This window comes from Narcine bancroftii, chromosome 4 (assembly GCF_036971445.1).
Source record: "Narcine bancroftii isolate sNarBan1 chromosome 4, sNarBan1.hap1, whole genome shotgun sequence".
In the NCBI taxonomy this organism is placed as follows: domain Eukaryota; kingdom Metazoa; phylum Chordata; class Chondrichthyes; order Torpediniformes; family Narcinidae; genus Narcine; species Narcine bancroftii.
In genome coordinates, this window is record NC_091472.1 from 48,408,371 (window position 1) to 48,429,760 (window position 21,390).

Here is a 21,390-nt window from a genome sequence, read left to right on the forward strand (position 1 = left end):
AAAGGCCTTGTACTTGCTAATGGCAGGGGGTTGATGCAGAAAATCAACAATTCTTCTAGCGATCTCTTGGTTGAGTGAGCTGACCACATAGTAATGCTTCATGGTGTCCACAGTGATCTGCCTGACAAGAAACTGGGCCTTAGCCTGCTTGAACCAGGCAACAGCCTGTGAGGTCAAAAAGGTAGGCATTTTCAGTGAGATTGCACTTTGTACATTAGCCTTGTACATCGTGGGGTCCAAAATTGCTCTATGGGCTCGTCGGGGTCACCACTGTGGTAGCAAGGAGGTACAGTGAATAAACAACAGACAGCTGTGAGTGAGCAAGACCAACTGATTTTAATTGAATTTGCACGCTCGTGAGCTTATATCTCCCATTTCCCAATGATGCTTGCGACTCCTGGGACGGAAATGAGGGCTGGAATCACGCCCTGTACATCAGGCCTCTCTTCCCCCTGTGAGTCCTCAGCTCTGTAATCCAGAGTAACAGAAATCTTGCTCTCAATGTCAGGAAGACCAAAGAGCCCATTGTAGACTTCAGAAAGTTGGGGGAAAGGAGGGTGGGAGGGAGGGAAACCACACAGGATATCAGTGGAGTGGGTTAGTTAATTCATTCCTGGGAGTACACATGCCGGAGGACTTTTCCTGGACCCAGGACATTGAAAAAACTGTGAAGAAAGGACACCAAAGCTTCTACTTTCTAAGAAGACTGAGGAGATATGGATTTTTGTCAATTACTCAGTTAAATTCCAACAAGTGTACTATGTAGAGTATACTGACTGGTTGATTCATAGTAGGGGCAGGTAACTTGAGTGCCCAGAAATGCAGAAGGCTGAAGAAAGTGGCTAGCCCAACCAAGTACATAATGAACTCCAACCTCTCATCCACTGAAGATATCAATGGGAGATGCTACCTCAAGAAGACAGCCAAGAGGAGTCACGTGATTGAGTAGTGGCAGTAGGGTAAAACCAGCCCTCTCCAGAAAAGAAGAAAAAAAGTTAAGAAAAGACAAAGTTCAAATAAATATAAAATATAAGGAATAAAAGGTAAAGTTGCAGAGAAGAGAAAGAAGATGGCACCTAAGAAGGAAAAAGTAAAAACAATGGGGAAAAAAAGAAGAAAAGACACCGGAAAAGAAAGGAGAGGGCCTTACCTGCACGAAGGAACAGTGAGCTGTGGTGGAGAAGAGTGCCTGATCTCCAAGGTTGGTGTCGGCTCTGCGGAGTTGCGACCCCCCGACCGGTGGACTGCAAAAATGGCTCTCTGAGCCAAACAAAAGTGCACAACTACGCATGCGCGAGGAGTCGCGCATGAGCAGTGCTCAATCTCAGGTAAAGGAAAACACCAACAGGGGGGGCTCAGCTGAGGAGTGGGCAACCATGGCACGACCAGCTGAGGGACGCCTGATGCCAGGGCTCTCAGCTGGAAGATGAGGAAAGCAGCAGGAGAGGAAATGAAGTACTAGGTGAGAAAGAAAGTCGATGGGGTGAACGGCAAGAGCAGCAGGAACAGAAGACTTAACAGATGAGCAGCTCAGAAGGAGAGGACCAACAGCAAGAGGCCAAGCAAGAAGAGACCCAACAAAGTAAGACAAGCAACTAATCAGAAAAATCAGAAGAGACACGGATACAAAGAAGAAAAGAAGAAGACACAAACACAGGTATAGACACAGAAGAAGAGGAAGAAGAAGACCAAGATCTTCACAGAGAAATAGAAGGTAAAACAGATGGACAGAATATAGATAAAGCTTTTTTTTGAAGAACAAATGAGAGCATGAAAAGAATGGTTGTCATTAGAATTTAGTGCAATTAAAAGAAAAATGAAAAGAACAGAAGATAAAATGCAAAGATTAGAACTAGTCATGACAGAAATAGGGAAAAGAATAGAAAATGTGGAAGAACGAGAAATGGCTGTAGAAATAGAAGGAAACAACTTAAGAGTAAAATTGGAAGAAAGTGATTAAAAAATTAAAGAGACACAAGAGTTGTTAGCTCAGAAAATTGATATGTTGGAAAATTATAGTAAGTGAAACAACATAAAAATAGTGGGCCTAATGGAGGATGAAGAAGGCACATATATGAAGGCACATATAAACAAATGGATTCCGAAGGTCCTGAGAACGACAGAAATGCAGAAAGAAATAGAAATAGAAAGGGCACACAGAACACAAGCTCTGAAACCACAGATACATTAAAAGCCAAGATCCATTTTAGTAAAGTTTTTGAGATATATCAAGAGAAAATATACTGGAGCGGACAAGGAATAAAATTAGAGAAGACAAAAAACCATTGGAATACAGGGTCAAAAAATATTTTTTTACCCAGACATAAGTTTTGAACTCTTAAAGAAGAGGAAAGAGTTTAAAACAGCAAAATTGATCCTATGGAAAAAAGGTTATAAGTTCATGTTAAGACATCCAGCTGTGCTTAAAATATTTATCCCTGGGGAGCAAAACAGACTGTTCTCGGATCTGGAGGAAGCACAAGAATTCACAGAGCGTTTGCAGGACAGAAAGAGAGATGAAGAGATGTAATAAGAATGAAGAATGAAGTATATATAAAGATGTAAAAACAATGTATATGTAAAGAACTAAAGAAGGGAAAGAGAAAGGAAGGAAGGGGAAAAAAAGGGAGAACTTTGTTATATGTATAAAAAAAAGTTTTCTGGCGGAGTTGGGCGAAAGAATAACCGTTACTGCAAAATCAGGTAAAGGAAAACACCAACAGGGGGGGCTTGGATCATGATCACAATCCAAATGGAAAGGGGAGTTGTGGTTGCCCGGCAAGGGATAAAGGGCAACTCAGAGAGGTGGGGGGGGTATTTGGGGTTAAGGTAATATTGTGTGTGGGAGTTGTTGGAGTATTTTATGTTTTAAATGTGTTGAGTTTAAAAAGGGAAAACTGAGAGATAAAAATGGGGAAAAGGGGGGTGGTGGTGGTGAGGAAGTGGAAATGAGGTGTAAACAGGATATGAGATGGCCACGTTGAACTATATGACTATAAACATTAATGGAATACTGTGATAGTACAGGTCTATCACCAATGTTCATAGTGTATATAGTTACTGTATCTAGACTGTGCTTACAGCGATTGGCTGAAAGCTAAGCCACGCCTATTGTCTGGGCCTTAAAGGGTTGTGTCCCTAGCCAGGTTGGATCATCCGGATTGGTCGGCCACCTGTGAAGAGCTCCTGTCTTTTGCTAATAAAAGCCTTGGTTTGGATCAACAAGTCTTTGATTCTTTCGACGAGCTCTACAATTTTATTAGCAAAAAGAATTTTTTTTAAAAGGGATGGAGCATTTAACTCGGCCAGAAAAACTTGATATCGACCCACAGTCAGCTACAGCCTTCAAAGCCTTTTAAGTTCTGGGTGCTGAACTTTGAAAACTTCCTGAGATTAATTGAGGTGGAGGAGGATAACCAGCGTCTAACAGCATTGCTGTCTATGGTGTCCTTGAGAGTCTACGAGAACATCCAGGATGAGACCACTTACACCGCAGCCATAAAGGTACTGAAAGAACTGTATAATCAATCGGTGAACAGAGTTCATGCCCGACTCATGCTTGCGTCGAGGAAGCAACAGCCCGGCGAGTCCAGCAGGGCATATTTACAAGTATTAAAGGCGTTGGGCAAGGACTGTAACTGTGTGGACAAAACTGCTGTCGAGATCACAAACGATCTCGTCCGGGATGCCTATGTGGCCGGGCTCCGATCGAACGAAGTGAGGCTGCGCTTGCTCGAGCAAGGGGTAGAAAAACTAGAGGACGTGGCCCGGATGGCAATCACAATGGAGGATGCAGCCTTAAAGTCCACCGAGTTCTCTAGGGACTGGACCCCACGTTCTGATGTGAGTAGAGTGCCCTTCTACCCTACCACCCCCCGAGATACTGACGGCCTGTCGGCTGCTGCTACACTGCCCCGTGCGAACCCAAAATGTTATTCCAGCGGGAAATGGACTGGATGGTGGACCAGAACGGGCTAACCGCTACCTTCCCGTATCTGGACAATATTACCATCTGTGGCCACGACACGCAGTACCACAACGCCAACCTAGACAAATTTCTTCAAACTGCCCGTCAGCTGAACCTGACTTACAATTTGGACAAGTGTGTCTTCCGGACCACACAACTCGCTATTCTAGGTTGCATGGTGGAGAACGGGATAGTCATGCCAGATCCTGACCACATGCATCCCCTAATGGACTTACCCCTCCCCCCCCCCCCATACCCAGAAAGTGCTCAAACGCTGCCTGGGCCTTTTCTCATATTACGCCCAATGGGTTCCACACTACGCTGACAAGGCGCGTCCTCTTATCAAGACCACCTCCTTTCCCCTCTCGACCGAAGCCACAGCGGCTTTCGATCGAATCAAATCCGACATCGCCGCTGCGACGCTGCACGCGATCGATGAGTCTGTCCCATTTCAAGTCGAGAGCAATGCATCCGACTTCGCCCTGGCAGCCACCTTGAACCAGGCCAGTCGGCCTGTAGCCATCTTCTCCAGAACCCTCCAGGGTCCAGAGAGTAGACACTCCTTGATCGAGAAGGAGGCCCAGGCCATAGTTGAAGCGGTGCGTCGTTGGAGACATTACCTTGCTGGGAGGCGCTTTACACTGTTGACTGATCAACGTGCGGTCTCCTTCATGTTCAGCAACACCCAGCATGGTAAGATAAAAAACGACAAAATCGCCAGATGGAGAATTGAACTCTCCACCTTTAACTATGACATCCTGTACCGGCCTGGTAAGCTCAACGACCCGCCTGACGCACTCTCCAAGGGGACGTGTGCCAGCATACAGATGGACAGACTACAGAAACTCCATGAGGCGCTCTGTCATCCAGGGGTCACTAGGTTTGCCCACTTTGTGAAGGCGCGCAACCTACCCTACACAGTCGAGGAGATCTGCTCCATGACCCGAGCCTGTTCGGTGTGCGCTGAATGCAAGCCCAACTTCTTCCGTCCGGATAAATCCCACGTTATCAAAGCCACCCGCCCCTTCGAGCGTCTTAGCGTAGACTTTAAGGGGCCCCTACCGTCGACCAACCATAATAACTACATCCTTACGGCCATCGACGAGTACTCCCGCTTCCCGTTCGCTGTGCCCTGCCCAGACACCACTGCCACCTCAGTGATACAGGCCTTTTACAGTATTTTCGCCATCTTCGGGTACCCCAATTCTATCCACAGTGATAGGGGGTCCTCATTCATGAGCGCAGAGCTGCAACAGTACCTTCTGGAGTGTGGTATCGCTTTAAGCAGGACCATGAGCTATAACCCACGCGGTAACGGCCAGGTCGAGAGGGAGAATGCCAGCATATGGAGAGTGGTTACACTGGCTCTCCGGTCTAAAGGTCTCTCCACCTCTCACTGGCAGGAGGTTCTCACTAGTGCCTTACACTCCATCTGCTCCCTCCTATGTACCGTAACAAATGCCACCCCCCACGAAAGGATGTTCCTTTTCCCGAGGAAATCTGAATCAGGAACCACTGTACCAGCATGGCTCACCGTCCCTGGCCCCGTCCTTTTGTGACGCCACGTCCGGCACTCAAAGAACGACCCCTTGGTCGACCGAGTGACTCTACTCCACGCGAACCCACATTACGCCTACGTTGAGTTCCCAGACGGGCGGGAGGACACTGTTTCGGTGCGGGACCTAGCTCAGGACGCGATAGACCCAGCAAACCGCTCAACCCAACCTTCCCCAACTCTTTATTCCCCAGGCCCCATGCCGCAACAGAAGGACCAACAGCACCCCAACGACCCGGGCCACCCTGCCGACAACACGACTGGGGAATTGAGCGAAGGAGCGGTCGCACCCGACGAGCCCGCTGGCGACACCATTCCAGCGACCCCAATCCCGGCACCACGGCGGTCACGCCGGATGGTCAGACCCCCTGACCGCTACAGACCTTAACCTACCCCTTCCTTTCATTCTCTCCCTCGTTTTTTTGTTTTTTTTCCAGGGTCAGTTCTCCAAGAAGGGGTGAATGTGATAGTACAGATCTATCACCAATGTATATAGTGTATATAGTGACTGTATCTAGACTGTGCTTACAGCGATTGGCTGAGAGCTAAGCCACGCCTATTGACTGGGCCTTAAAGGGTTGTGTCCCTAGCCAGGTTGGATCATTCCGGACTGGTCGACCACCTGTGAAGAGCTCCTGTCTTTTGCTAATAAAAGCCTTGGTTTGGGTCAACAAGTCTTTGATTCTTACGACGAGCTCTACAAATACATAACCAAATTAAAAGGAAGAGGCTATTAAATTGACTGATAAAAGAAAAAATAGATATAGCATTTGTGCAGGAAACGCATAACATAATAAATTAAAGGGAGACTGGGTAGGACACGTAGCGGCAGCATCATATAATTCAAAAGCTAGAGGTGTAGCCATATTAATTAATAAAAATGTACCAATCAAAATAGAGGAGAAAATAATAGATCCAGCAGAGAGGTATGTAATGTCAGATATATTCAGAATTTTGGAATTTGCTCAATATATATGCACCTAATGAAGAGGATCAAAAGTTTATGCAGGATATTTTTTTTTGAAGATTGTAGATACACAAGGAAATATATTGATAGGAGGTGATTTTGACCTTAATTTGGATCCAATGTTGGATAAAACTGGACAAAAGACAAGTAAAAAGAATAAGGTGGCCAAATTTATGGTTAAATCAATGCAGGAAATGAAACTTACATATATATGAAGGAGGCAGCACGCAAGAGAGAAGGAATACTCATATTATTCAAGTAGGCATAAGACAGACTCAAGGATTGATATGTTTTTGTTGTCGGCTCATATTCAAGGGAGAGTTAGAAAAACTGAATATAAAGCTAGGTTACTATCTGATCATTCACCCCTGTTATTAGCAATAGAACTGGAGGACATCCCTCCAGGAACATATAGATGGAGGTTAAGCTCCATGCTACTTAAAAGGCAGGAATTTAGAGAGTTTATTGAATGCCAAATTAAAACATATTTTGAAATAAATACGGAATCAGTGAAAGACAAATTTATATTATGGGATGTAATGAAAGCCTTCATTAGAGGGCAGATAATAAGTTATGAAACCAAGATGAAAAAGGACTACAATTGGGAAATAGAGCAGTTGGAAAGGGAGACGGTAAGTACAGAAAAGGAACTAGTAAAAAGGGATGATATAATGAAAAGCAGAGAATTGGCGGACAAAAAAATAAAATGCGAAACATGACAAACGTACAAGGTGGAGAGAACAAAATGAAAATAAAGCAAAAGTATTACAAACTGGGAGCAAAAAAAAATACACAAAATATTAGCTTGGCAACTTAAGACAGAACAAGCTAAAAGAACTGTATTGGCATCAAGGAAAAAGGACAAACAAATTACATATAACCCAATAGAGATTAATGAGAACTTTAAGGAATTTTATGAACAATTAAACCAAACTGAGAATGAGGGGCAAGATGATAAAATAGAAGAGTTTTTAGCTAAAATTGAACTGAAAAAATTGCAAGAAGAGGAACAAAACAAACTGATAAAACCATTTGAAATAGAGGAAGTACAGGATATATTAAAAAAGCTGCCGAACAAAAAAACGCCAGGAGAGGATGGATTCCCAATAAAATTCTATAAAACATTTAAAGAGTTATTAATTCCTAAAAGTAATGAACCAGATAGAAGAAACATAAAACTTGCCAGATTTATGTAAGACAGCAATAATTACAGTAATACCAAAGACAGGGAAGGATCCACCAACACCAGCATCATATAGACCAATATCTCTACTTAATTCAGATTATAAGATAATAGCAAAATTATTAGTATACAGTTTGGCTGATTGTGTACCAAAAATAGTAAAACAAGATCAAACTGGATTTATTAAGAAAAGACGAACATCAGATAATGTGTGTAAATTTATTAATCTAATTCATGCAGTTCAAGAAAATAAGAAGCCAATAGTGGCTGTTGTTTTAGATGCAGAAAAAGCCTTTGACAGATAAGAATGGAATTATTTATTCAAAGTATTACAGAGGTTCAATCTACCAGAAAAATATATTAATTGGATTAAAGTATTATATAATGGAACATTGGCAAAGGTAACAGTAAATGGATATGTATCGAACCAATTTAAATTAAGTAAGTCAACTAGACAGGGATGTCCATTATACCCCCTCATTGTTTGCCTTAGCAATAGAACCATTGTCAGAACTGATAAGAACAGAAAATAAAATAAAAGGGATAAAAATAAAGGAGACGGAATATAAAATCAGCTTATTTGCAGATGACATCATAGTATACCTAACAGAACCAGAAATATCAATAAAAGAATTACATAAGAATTTGAAGGAGTTTGGAGAAATATCGGGGTACAAGACAAACGCAAATAAAAGTGAAGAGATGCCAATGAGTAACGCGGATTATACAGAATTTAAAAAAGAATCACCATTTAAATAGCAAACACAAGGAATCCGATACCTAGGTCTTCTTTGGCTTGGCTTCGCGGACGAAGATTTATGGAGGGGGTAAAAAGTCCACGTCAGCTGCAGGCTCGTTTGTGGCTGACCAGTCCGATGCGGGACAGGCAGACACGATTGCAGCGGTTGCAAGGGAAAATTGGTTGGTTGGGGTTGGGTGTTGGGTTTTTCCTCCTTTGCCTTTTGTCAGTGAGGTGGGCTCTGCGGTCTTCTTCAAAGGAGGCTGCTGCCCGCCAAACTGTGAGGCGCCAAGATGCACGGTTTGAGGCGTTATCAGCCCACTGGCGGTGGTCAATGTGGCAGGCACCAAGAGATTTCTTTAGGCAGTCCTTGTACCTTTTCTTTGGTGCACCTCTGTCACGGTGGCCAGTGGAGAGCTCGCCATATAATACGATCTTGGGAAGGCGATGGTCCTCCATTCTGGAGACGTGACCCATCCAGCGCAGCTGGATCTTCAGCAGCGTGGACTCGATGCTGTCGACCTCTGCCATCTCGAGTACCTCGACGTTAGGGGTGTGAGCGCTCCAATGGATGTTGAGGATGGAGCGGAGACAACGCTGGTGGAAGCGTTCTAGGAGCCGTAGGTGGTGCCGGTAGAGGACCCATGATTCGGAGCCGAACAGGAGTGTGGGTATGACAACGGCTCTGTATACGCTTATCTTTGTGAGGTTTTTCAGTTGGTTGTTTTTCCAGACTCTTTTGTGTAGTCTTCCAAAGGCGCTATTTGCCTTGGCGAGTCTGTTGTCTATCTCATTGTCGATCCTTGCATCTGATGAAATGGTGCAGCCGAGATAGGTAAACTGGTTGACCGTTTTGAGTTTTGTGTGCCCGATGGAGATGTGGGGGGGCTGGTAGTCATGGTGGGGAGCTGGCTGATGGAGGACCTCAGTTTTCTTCAGGCTGACTTCCAGGCCAAACATTTTGGCAGTTTCCGCAAAGCAGGACGTCAAGCGCTGAAGAGCTGGCTCTGAATGGGCAACTAAAGCGGCATCATCTGCAAAGAGTAGTTCACGGACAAGTTTCTCTTGTGTCTTGGTGTGAGCTTGCAGGCGCCTCAGATTGAAGAGACTGCCATCCGTGCGGTACCGGATGTAAACAGCGTCTTCATTGTTGGGGTCTTTCATGGCTTGGTTCAGCATCATGCTGAAGAAGATTGAAAAGAGGGTTGGTGCGAGAACACAGCCTTGCTTCACGCCATTGTTAATGGAGAAGGGTTCAGAGAGCTCATTGCTGTATCTGACCCGACCTTGTTGGTTTTCGTGCAGTTGGATAATCATGTTGAGGAACTTTGGGGGACATCCGATGCGCTCTAGTATTTGCCAAAGCCCTTTCCTGCTCACGGTGTCGAAGGCTTTGGTGAGGTCAACAAAGGTGATGTAGAGTCCTTTGTTTTGTTCTCTGCACTTTTCTAACCTGATACCTAGGTATCAGGTTAGATAATAACTTAAGCCGCCTGTACAAACTAAATTATCAGCCACTAATAAAGAAATTGCAGAAAAACTTAGAACATTGGAAAGAATTACCGCTAACGTTGATAAGGAGGGTAAATTGCATTAAAATTAATGTCTTCCCAAGGATACAATACTTTTTTCAATCGTTGCCAATTCCCTTAACAGAGAAATTCTTTAATGAACTAAAGAGAATAATAAGGAAATTCTTGTGGAAAGCGGGGAAAAGAGGATAGCGTTAGTTAAATTAACAGAGGTACAACCAAGGTGGTTTGCAGTTACCAAACTTTAAAAATTATTATAGAGCAGCACAATTAAGGTATTTATCAGATTTTTACCAGACAAGCGAAAAACCAGACTGGACTAATATAGAACTAGATAAAATAGGGGAGAAGGTACCGGAACATATACTTTATAAGTGGGATGAAAAGCTGGTGCAATATAAAAGCTCACCAGTATTGCATCATTTACTTAATATATGGAAGAAGATCCACTTAGAAAGGAAAAAAAACGAATTACAAAATACCAAAATTGTAATTGACACAAAACCCACTAATCCCTTTCACAATAGATAAACTTTCCTTTAGAGAATGGGAGAGAAAAGGAATTAAAAAAAAATAGAAAATTGTTTTTTTTGGAAAATAATTTATTAATTTATTAAGTACAAATAGGGAATAACTCATGGTACAATGTTTGCATATCATCAACTGAAAGCTTATTTAAAGGATAAATTGGGAAACAGACTGAGATTACCAAAAGGAAGCAGCTTTGAATATGTGATTACAGACACAATGATAATTAAAAGATTTATAACGAACATGTACATTAAGATACAAGTTAAGGAAAATGATGAAATAAGCTATAAACCTAAACAAAAGTGGGAAAAGGATTTAAACATAAAGATAAAGAATGAAACACGGGAAAAGTTATGTTCTGGAACTATGAAGAATAATGCAGTATAATTGGTTATCCAGGTTATATATCACACCTCAAAAGTTAAAAGAATGGGATCCAACATTATCAGATAGATGTTTTCGCTGTAAGAAGGAAATGGGGACAACAGTACATGCAATTTGGGCATTTAAGAAAGTGAAAATGTTTTGGGAAGATCTTAATCAGATATTAAATAAAAACACAAAAAATAACATACCAAAAAATCTAGAGATCTTTCTTCTAAGTAACATAAAAAGTAAGGAATTAGGCCTCAATTTGGATAAAGCGCAAAAAAGATTCATTATGATAGCCTTAGCTGTAGCAAAAAAATGTATAATGTCAACTTGGAAAATGGAAGAGAGGCTGAGAATACAGCAATGGTACATGGAAATGAATAAATGTATTCCATTGGAAAAAAATAACATATAATTTAAAAAATAAAGTCACATTATTTGAACAAATTTGGGAACCATACATGGAACATAACAGAGAGGGCTTGCCTCGGACCTCCACCCCTAAAATGATAAGAAGATAAAACAACTTGATCCAGTGTGTAAAAGTAGATGACACATTTTTCTTGTTTATTTTTCATTGTTTAATTGTTTAATGGTTTTATTGTATTGTATATGTTGAATATTTATTGGTTTTGGAGGGGGGTGGGAAGGGGGGAGGGAGGGTAGGGGGGAAAAAAAGGGAGAAAATGCCACTGTGTATATTTAATGAGAAACGTTTATATATATTTTGGTTGATATGGTTCACAGTGTGAAAAATAAAAAAATATTTAAAAAAAAGAAGGCAGCCAACATTATAAAGGACCCTCATCACATTGATCACAATTTCTTCTTGGGGTTACCTTTAGGCAGAGGAATAAAAGCCTGAAGTTCAACACATCTTGGTTCACGAATAGTTTTTATTGATCACCTTTCAGGCTCTTGACCCTCATTATGTTATTTTAATCCTAACTATAAATTAGTTCAAGACCACCAAAAGATCTGTTTGCACTATTTAAAGGTTACTTTTTTATTGCTTTAGCTGCAACTGTGAATATTTATCTACCTTTTTCATATTTATTTAACTTTTTCTGTCTTGACTATTTAATTTATACTATTGTAATTCGTGTTAAACTTACCTGATTGGCTGCAGCAACTAAGAATTTTGGTGAACTTGTACTTTTGTACATAACAATAAGCTCTCATTATTCATTCTCAGGATGTCAGAAAAAGACTCATATCGAGTGAACTGGATTTGACAATGGCTGGATGGGAGAAGCCAGAGAGTAGTGGTAGATGATTGCTTCTCGGACTGGAGGCCTGTGACTAGTGGTGTGCCTCAGGGATCGATGCTGGGAGCATTGTTGTTTGTCATCTATATCAATAATCTGGAATGGTAATGTGGTAAATTGGATCAGCAGGTTTGAATATGACACTAAGATAGAAGACATTGTAGACAGCGAAGGATGCTTTCAAAGCTTGCAGAGGGATGTGGACCAGCTGGAAAAATGAGCTGAAAAAATGGCAGATGGGATTTAATGCAAACAAGTGTGAGGTGTTGCATTTTGGAAGGACAAATCAAGAAAGGACATATATGGTAAAGATAGGGTACTGAAGGATGAGTTAGAACAGAGGGATCTGGAAATACAGGTATATAATACCCTGAAAGTAGTGTCACACGTGGATAAGGTTGTAAAGAGAGGTTTTGGCATGTTGGGCTTCATAAATCAAAGTATTGAGTTTAGGAGTTGGGATGTTATGGCAAAGTCGTCCAAGACATTGGTGAGGCTAAACTTGAAGTATTGTGTGCAGTTTTAGTCAACTAACTACAGGAAATATATCTGTTACGAGCCCAAAGGACCCCAAAACCCAGCAGCAATAGGCGTTCACCAAGACAACTGGTTTTTAAAACAAAAGTTATTTTTAATCAACTTTAAACATGAAAACAGAATCAAACTTTAACTTATCTCTATATTTAACTAAGTCAAATTAACCCCCTTCAATTCTAAGCATATGTGTATGATGTGTGTGTAAATTTAAAAGTTCAATCTCACTTCTTCTTCTTCCAAGTTCTCTGGATGCAGGCAATTCTTATACTGTGCACAGAATTTAACATGTATAAAGTTCACCAGGCTTTGGTGCTCAAAAGGTAAATGTTTATGGCTCAGGAAGGTTCTTGTAGGGTTTGCAGAGAGAGATATCTTGTTCTAGGATGTCCACAACTGAGGTACCACCATTAGTCACCTCAAGATCTCGCTGATGAAACTTGTCTCATCAGCGTTTTCCAGATGGTAACCTCTTTCTTTCAGGGCACCACAGAGTTCCTTTCTGTTCCCTTTATTCCAAGAGAAACATCAGACAGATAGCACTTCCAGCCATCCACTGCTCTGGAGCTTTTCATCAGTTTCAACCAGCTTCCTGGCTTGCACTGTTCAGCTGCTTTTCAGTGTTACACACACTAGCTGGGAAAGCTTGTTAACTTGTCTCTCTCTCTCCAACTTCCAACTGCCAGAAAGCCCATGTGACTCTCTCACTTGCAAAACCCCCACATTCTTCAGAAAACAACAGGAGTTCTTCTCCTTGGTCAAGATGTTGTCTTAGATAAACAAAACCCAGGAGTGACCTTTCTGTGAGCACACTGTAAGTACTTTTTAACAGCCAGTTTGTCTCCTACAAACAATGGTCTTTCATTTCATGATGTCATTTCAATTAGGACCTACTTGTGAAACGTGCATCACATTCTCCAAAGATCCTGCAATAATATTGAATATGAATTTAAGATCTGTTTTAAAATGTGTGTATGTATGTAACTTACTAATCTTACCAAAATTTCTCCCAATATTTATCCATTACATATCAATAAAATAGAAAGAGTGCAGAGAAGATTTTCTAGGATGTTGTCCAGACTTCAGGAACTGAGTTACAAGGAAAGGTTAAACAGGTTAGGACAGACTTCGGGTGTTCTCTGAAGAAGTTCTCCTCCTCTCTTCATACCTTGAAGGAGGACCCAGACCCGAGACGCCAGTCAGTCACCTTCACCTCCAATGAACGACCTGCTGTCATTCAGGACTCATCTCATTTGCTTGCATTTGGTCTAATTTTTCTAAGCCCTTCTAATATTGCCAAATGTCTTACGAATATCCCAACCTCTTCGACGGTGATGATATCTCTTGACGACACCGTTTATTTTCAGGGAACCGCTCACCTGCCTGGTGAGATGAGCGCGCCTGCGCAGATACGAATAATAGGCGGTTGTGTCGGCAGCGCATGCGCGTTCCCCGTTTTGATGTCAGCGTTACTGCCGTGGCGACGGCACGGAGTTGAGGGAACAGGGAGCTGAGAGGCCCACCGTGGCACTGACGCCACCGTCATGTCTTGCAGTCTCTTGCATTTCTGTTACTTTCAGGATCTCGGGGTTATCCACGATTTCCTTTTCCCGCAGCAGAAGAGCGAAACGAAGGGCGGTGGTAAGTGGCGGGCCTCGTATCCCCGATGGAACCGGGAGCCGGACCCGAGGCCTCGGTATGCTGGGGAAAGACCGGACAGCCCGCCCGCCAGGGAGGAAGGGGTTGTTATTGAAGTCTTGGCCGGGAGTCGACAGGTTGTGGGGTGGGGGGGGGGGAGTCACGTCACGTCACGGTCAATAGATTGGTGTTCATCTCCTTTGCTGGCCACAGATTGAGCGTTACCCTGTCGCAGGTGTTGCCCGTCAGTGGAGAGACATCTCACAGAGTTAACGATGTAAAGGGCCCCAAAACACTGATTGAAACAGGGTGTTGGCCATTTTTCACATTTCTTTTTGTTGTGTGCATTGGTGGCGTCATTTTTCTTTTGATGAGGGGTTAGCAGTTTTCTCATTTCAATTGGAGAGTTTCATGGCTTAAACATCATGAACGACGTGCCTGATTTATGGTACATTTAACTCCTTCAGTGGACCAGGATTAGTTAAATGCTGCAGACTCCAAATAGTTGCTCTTGAATTTCTTAGCTATTGTAATTTTTACATCTTAGTCTGGTGCATTTCCTTCACTATGAATTTGTACTTTGAATGCTGTTGTTCGTATCATTACACTTCCTGAAATGGGCTTTAGTGGCTCTCCAGAATTGTAATGCCTCATCTGACATTGAGCCCAAAGGAGAAGTTAGACTGATGATTAAAGGTCAAAATGGCTGTGAATGGACAATGGGGTACAAGAGGCTCTGTTCATGGTTGAATGCATCAGTGAGTGCTAACTTACTGATGCTGCTTGGATTATTGGTACTGGAGTCATTCTGATAGTGGGAGTCAGGTGAAGCAGCTGGCCTTTGGAGTTGGTTCTCAGGGCAAGCAGTGCAAAGTGACCCAGCAGATTAGAGGACAGCTGCAGGCAGAGAACTATATAAACAATATGGAAATTAACATGTACCGGCTGTACTGAATGTTGATATTCTCAAATGAAGAACTGTTTTGATGGAAATTATTGAGTGTTTTGTACACAAGATATTGGATAGTTGAAATGTGTGCAATATGATTTATAAACTTTCATTTGCCAAAATATGAAATTGCAATTGGTACTATAAATAATTACATTGAAATGTTGGCAAACATTTGTCAAATTTGCTTCTGGAAATATCTAAGATGTGTTACGAAGTTGTCCCTAGATTTCTTTTGATTCTTGTGTCATTAAATCAAATATTGCCATTATATTGGTGCAATGTGCCTGCTTTAGAGGCTTCAGGCATAGCCCTGCACACAAGGAGCTCCAGAAAACTTTTTAATCTGTCAAGGCTCCTGGCCAAGACCAAAATCAGAAGAGTTATGATTTGAGAACTGCTCTATGCAGATGATGCTGCCTTGTGGCTCACTCCCAGCCAGAGCTGCAAGTGTTGTGTGACGCATTTGCATCTGCCTGCACTGAATTTGGTCTGAAAATTAGCCTGGGCAAGATGGTCATCTTTAGCCAATAAACCCACGACACTCTGTCAATTACTATCAATGGGTCAGTGCTCACTAATGTAGAGAAATTCTGCTACTTGGGCTCCACCATGACAACAACGAACTAACTCAATGCAGAACTGGACACATGCCTGGGAAAAGCATCCACTACCTTCATGCCCATGTGTGGAATAACTGCCACCTCTCCACCAAGTTGAAGATCCATGTCCACAAGGCCTGCGTGCTGAATACTCTTCTATACGACTGTGAATCCTGGGTCACATACAGAAAATAAGATCACCGCCTTAACGCATTCCATTTCCGCTGCCTCAGATCCATCCTAGGCTACTCATGGCGTGGCAGAGTCACAAACGTCCAAGTGCTGGAGAAGACTGGAAGTACGGTCCTCCACTCAATCATCCGTGATTACCTGCGGAGGGCTGGCCACATTGTCCATATGGAGGGCAGCCGATTGTCCCAAGATGTCCTCTACGGTGGGCTACCAGATGCTCCCCGTCCTGTTGGCCACCCACGTCTTCACTACAAAGACTTAATCGAGTGCGATCTCTAGTCATTCCATACTCCAGTCATTCCAACCATACTGACTGGGAGGGCCTCACAAAAATTTGCACCGCGTGGCGTTCTGTGATTCACAGTGACACATCACAATGCGCCAACAACTACAAAAAGATCTGAGTGCAGAAGCGCTACAAGGCACCCTGTTCATCTTCGCTGGGCCATGATGATGATGATGTTGTGTCTGCTTTAAGAATGCAGGATAAATAATTCAAGCAGTAGAAGGTCACATTGATCCATGAGGATACTCCTCCACCAAGTCCAGTTTCTTGGTGGATTCCAGCATTCCTTAACTTGCTGAACTTTTCTCACTCAATAATTTGGTGTTTGCAGCATTTCTAAAGATTTAAAATGCTAAGAATTTTTCCTCATCTCGATCCTAAACAGCCATCTCTTTATCCAAAGAGAATGAGTTTGGCCCTAAGGATCGGAATCCCACAATAGAGTTTGACTATTTTGGACTAAGGTGAATAGAAATACTTTTGCAATTAATGTTGAGAATATTAACATTCTGAGACTATAACCCCCCCCAGTTCATTGTCTCCCCAGCCGGAGAAAAACAGTCTTTTGGCATACATTGAGTCCTTCTAAGCATCTTGTATGTGGTAATAAAGTCACCTCTCATTCTTCTAAATTCCAGTCATTGTCAGCCTGTCTTAATTTCTCATAATGAGACAACTCTTGATACCTGAAATTTTAGATTATTCTGCATTCTCCAAAGTGTATCATTCCCTGAATGCCGAGAACAAAAATGACATAGCAGTGATTTCACCAGAACTATGCAGTTATTACAGTTGTCCTTTAGTTCCTTTGTAGTGAAGATTTGTCTTTCAAATTTCTTGTTGTATATACATGAATATTTTGGAAATAGTGATACAATATTCCCAGACCCCTTGTACTAAAACATTGTGTCTAGTTTTTCACCATTTAAGGGTTTTTATTGATGGTCTTTAAAATAGATTTAATATAGATAGTAATAAGCTGAGTGGCAACTTGTGATCCACATGTCCCAATTGTTTTCTGTTGCTTAACATTTCCTCTGTCATGCTAACATATTACTCTAATCTTGTGAAACCATATGTTATATAACAACTGTAATGTATGGTACCTCACCAAATGCTATAAGTACTTGTTTTTCTCCTTGTCTAATTTGGTAGTTGCTTCTTTCAACCAAAAAAAACATGGATTCCCTTGCGTGAAACCATGTTAATCCAGTCAACATTCTTTTATTGTCATGTAATAAAACAGATGTAATATTACACAAAATCACATTTTGTCTGTCATAAGACAAAGATTTGCCATCAGCAGAAACTGCCCAGCACCCCTTACAGTCAGGAAAAGAGGGACCTTTCAGAATCACTGAGTGTCCATGGATTCACTTCCAGTTGTCCCGTAGGCTCTGCAGCCACACAGACAAGTCCAAGCCCTAGCTCCAGATCCAAACCTCCACCACGATCAGGAAGCCTTTCGCTCCTGAAGCCCCTTGGGAGCCCTTCCTGCCCTTGGTATCCTCACAGATCCCAGTTCTGATAGCCCTTCAGCCGGTCTCGAGCCAGTCTCCAGCAGTACATAGCCAGGAGTCAATCCTTTGATCGCAAGCTGCCTGCAGCCTGTGTGGGTTCCTTGCCTTGAATCACCAACAGCTCACTGCCTTTGTGTTCTTCAGCCGCAGAGCACCTCACTCACTGGTCTACAGCCATGGTCAATGTCCTGTATGATTGTCTCCTCTGCTCCTTTTCAAATAGGGTTGGTCTCCCTGTTTTCTGGTGCCCTGTATTAGTCCGCTGCTTCCTCGGAATCTGCAACTCCTTGAAGCCGCTGCCAGCACAGGTGCCTCCAACTTGGGCCCAGAAAATCACAGGATTTTTTTTGTATATTTTTTGTATATTTTATTTATAGTTTTACAAATTTGGACTCGAACAGTTTACAACATTGTCATTACCTTATCCTTACCCATTCTATACAGGTTTTACTATCGCGTCCAAGCCTAACATCTCTCCCTCCCTCATTTCCTCGACATCTAACACTTGACATGCAACCAATCAAAGGAAAACACTTAAGACATTAGAAACATTTACAACAAAGGAGTAAATCATATTGGAGAGTTATAGAACCAACATAGCTCAGGGATCAGGCTGATTATTTTTTTTTCTCTTTTTTTCCCCTGACTTTTCTTGGCTGAAATGAGATGGACCTCTCGACCCTCCCCCACCCCCAGAGTTGGGGAGGAATTGGAGCGGACCGGGCTACAATGCATAATTGTCATTTTTACACTGTGCTCTTATATGGTTCAGGTATGGTTGACAAACTTTTTGGAAAGTGCCATACCTTCCCCTCAGGTTATAGGTAATTTTCTCCAGGGGAACACAGGCTTGCATTTCCTTGCTCCACTGCGCAATACTCAGACAAGAGTCGGACTTCTAGGTAACTGCTATGCACTTCCTGGCCACCGCCAATGCGATCATTATAAATTGAATTTGGAATTTGGACAGCTTCATTTTAAGTCTTGTGTCCATTATGTTGCCCAACAGGAACAGATCGAGGTCCTGTGGGAATTCCTTACCTTATGATTTTCCCTCGGACAGTGGTTCTCAACCTTTTTCTTTCCACTCAGGTACTGCTTTAATTAATCCCTATTCCATCGGTGCTCTCTGATTAGTAAGGGATTGCTGAAGGTGGTTTGTGAGTGGAAAGGGAAGGTTGAGAATCACTGCTCTAGACCCAATTGTTACTGAAATATTTTGCTTGAGAAAAATTGTCGTTGGCCCATTTCCTTTGGAGTTATGAAATCGTGCACATATCGAGTCAATTAGGTATGATTTTTTTAAAAAGTGGTTTTCAAACTTTTTTCTTTCCACCCACAGACCACTTTAAGCAATCTTTTACTAATCACAGAGCACCTATGGCATAGAGAATACTTAGTGTATGTGAGTGGAAAGAAAAAGGTTGAAAATCACTGCCCTAGGACTTCACCTAGTTCCACCCAGAAGGGCCTCACCTTGCTACATGTCCAGGTCGCGTGCGCAAAGATTCCTGTCTTAATGTTGCATCTAAAACATTGATCTGATAGTTCTGGCTTAGAACTATTAATCTTCTGTGGCATCAGGTACAGCTGGTGCAAAAAATTGAATTACACCAGCCTGTACCTCGCATTGATGACAGTCTGGCATAAGTTGGACCAGCACCGCTCACCAATTATTATAAGTCCGATTCCCATCTCTATCTTGACTTATGACTCGTTTAGGTCCTTCTGATTGGAGCAAAAAATATATTGCCGAAATAAGCTTCCATGTGATTTCCCCCTTCGAATCATGGTCTCTTTGTCACTGCACTTTGGTAGGACCATGGTTGGATCTAATTTCACCTGTAGAAAAGATCTTTAGCAATGGATTGTCTTATTTGATAAATCATACTTCTGCCTAAATTGTTCAAATTACATTAACTGCCCCTGCTCTTAACAGTCCTCTATGTACCTGACACCATTTCGATGCCAGGATTCCAGGATTTTGTAACTTACCATCAAAGGTATTAAGTCGATTTGGAGTTGGGGGTATTTTTGGGGACAGCTCCACTTTTATTCTTAAATATTGGTTAACGTTCCAAATAAAAATAATTTTTTTATAATGTGAGGCTGTCTGATTTTTCCAGATAACAATTTGGCATCCCATTTATAAATAAAGTCCACTACCACTCTCTCGCCCATCAAGTGCAGACCAATTTGTACCCAGGATCGTACTCCTCTTTCCCCCCCAAAGAGTGAGATGTATCTTGACTGGGCTGCCCAATAATTTTTGAAGTCCGGCATTCGCAATCCACCCAGGTGTCACCTGTCTTACATCTCAAAATACACCACCAATGTAAGGCACATCTCTGGCAAGGACAATGTGGTGGCCGATTCACTGTCCTGACAGAGTATCCACACGCTGTCAAAGGGAGTGGACTTGGTGATGCTGGTGGAGGTGCACCAAGATGATAAGGAGATACCCCAGTGTGGGACAGTCATATCGGGACTGCAGCTCCAGGACATCTCAGTTGGTACAGGTAACACCACCCTCCTGTGTGACATGGCCACTAGTCAGGTCAGGGCTATTGTTCTGGAGCCTTGGAGAAGGCAGGTTTTCGATTCCATCCATGGGCTGGCTCACCTATCCATCAGGACCACCGTCTGGCTGTGGCCAGCAAATACGTGTGACATGGATTGAGAAAACAGGTCAGCGGATGGGCATGCAGTGCTAAACAGCCAAGGTACAGCAGCATTCCAAGACCCACTGCAGCACTTCAAGCCCGCGGAATGAAGGTTTAACCTCGTCCATGTGGATGAAGTAGGACCCTTGCCAGTATCCCAGAGTTTCTGCTACCTGTTCACTATGGTCAACTGCTTCACTAGGTGGCTGGAAGCAGTCCCGCTGGCAGACATGTCCACAACCTCGTGTGCCAGGGCCCTCGTCTCATCCTGGGGGGCACGGTTCGTGTTAACCTCCCACATTACATCCAACAGAGAGGCCAGTTTTTGTCCAGCCTGTGGTCTGACCTTGCCAGCATGTGGGGTGCCCAGCTATACCATTCAACAGCCTAACACTCACAATCAAATGGGCTGGTGGACCACTTCCACAGGCACCTCAAGGCTGCACTCAGGACCAGACTCCAAGGACCCAACTATGTAGACAAGCTACCATGGGCACTGTTGGGTATACGCATGGCACCCAAGGAGGACCTCAATGCCACTTCAGCCGAACTAGTCTATGGAGCTCCACTGGTCGTCCCGGGGGAATTTGTGCCATCTCCAGGTGGACAGCAGAATGACACGGCGGTTCTCCTCTGCAATCTGAGGGAAAGAGTCAGCAACCTGGCCCCAACTCCACCTTCCAGGCACAGATATGTGAGGACCAACATACCCAAAGACCTGCAGGTCTGTGAGTATGTTTTCATTTTCAGCGGTCTGCATCATCCAGCACTGCAGAGGCCGTATGAAGGTCCATTCTGGGTCGTCTGTAACAACGGAGCCACATTCGAGCTGAAGGTCAGAGGCAAAATGGAGGTCTCCACCCCTCCTGTAAGTGGCACAATTTCGGTCTTG

At 43.0% G+C, this 21,390-nt stretch overlaps 2 protein-coding genes across 15 annotated transcripts in view; one reads left to right on the plus strand and one right to left on the minus strand.

Moving 5' to 3' along the window:
- Window positions 1-14,616, minus strand: part of LOC138760542 (serine/threonine-protein kinase MARK1-like) — a 302,067-nt gene extending 287,451 nt beyond the window's left edge. For 7 of the 14 annotated variants that reach the window (XM_069931240.1, XM_069931238.1, XM_069931235.1 and 4 more), the window contains exon 1: window positions 13,817-14,615. The gene's annotated coding sequence lies outside the window, so the exon portion shown is untranslated. Of the gene's footprint in view, window positions 1-13,816 lie in introns of all 14 variants that reach the window. The other 7 variants (XR_011355689.1, XM_069931250.1, XM_069931251.1 and 4 more) reach the window with 5 other exon arrangements.
- The window catches only part of rab3gap2 (RAB3 GTPase activating protein subunit 2 (non-catalytic)), a 117,836-nt gene continuing 110,532 nt past the window's right edge, over window positions 14,087-21,390 (plus strand). The window contains exon 1 of the mRNA XM_069931231.1: window positions 14,087-14,289. Within this exon, the coding sequence (XP_069787332.1) occupies window positions 14,193-14,289 (97 nt within the window). The 5' untranslated portion in view covers window positions 14,087-14,192. The remainder of the gene's footprint in view (window positions 14,290-21,390) is intronic.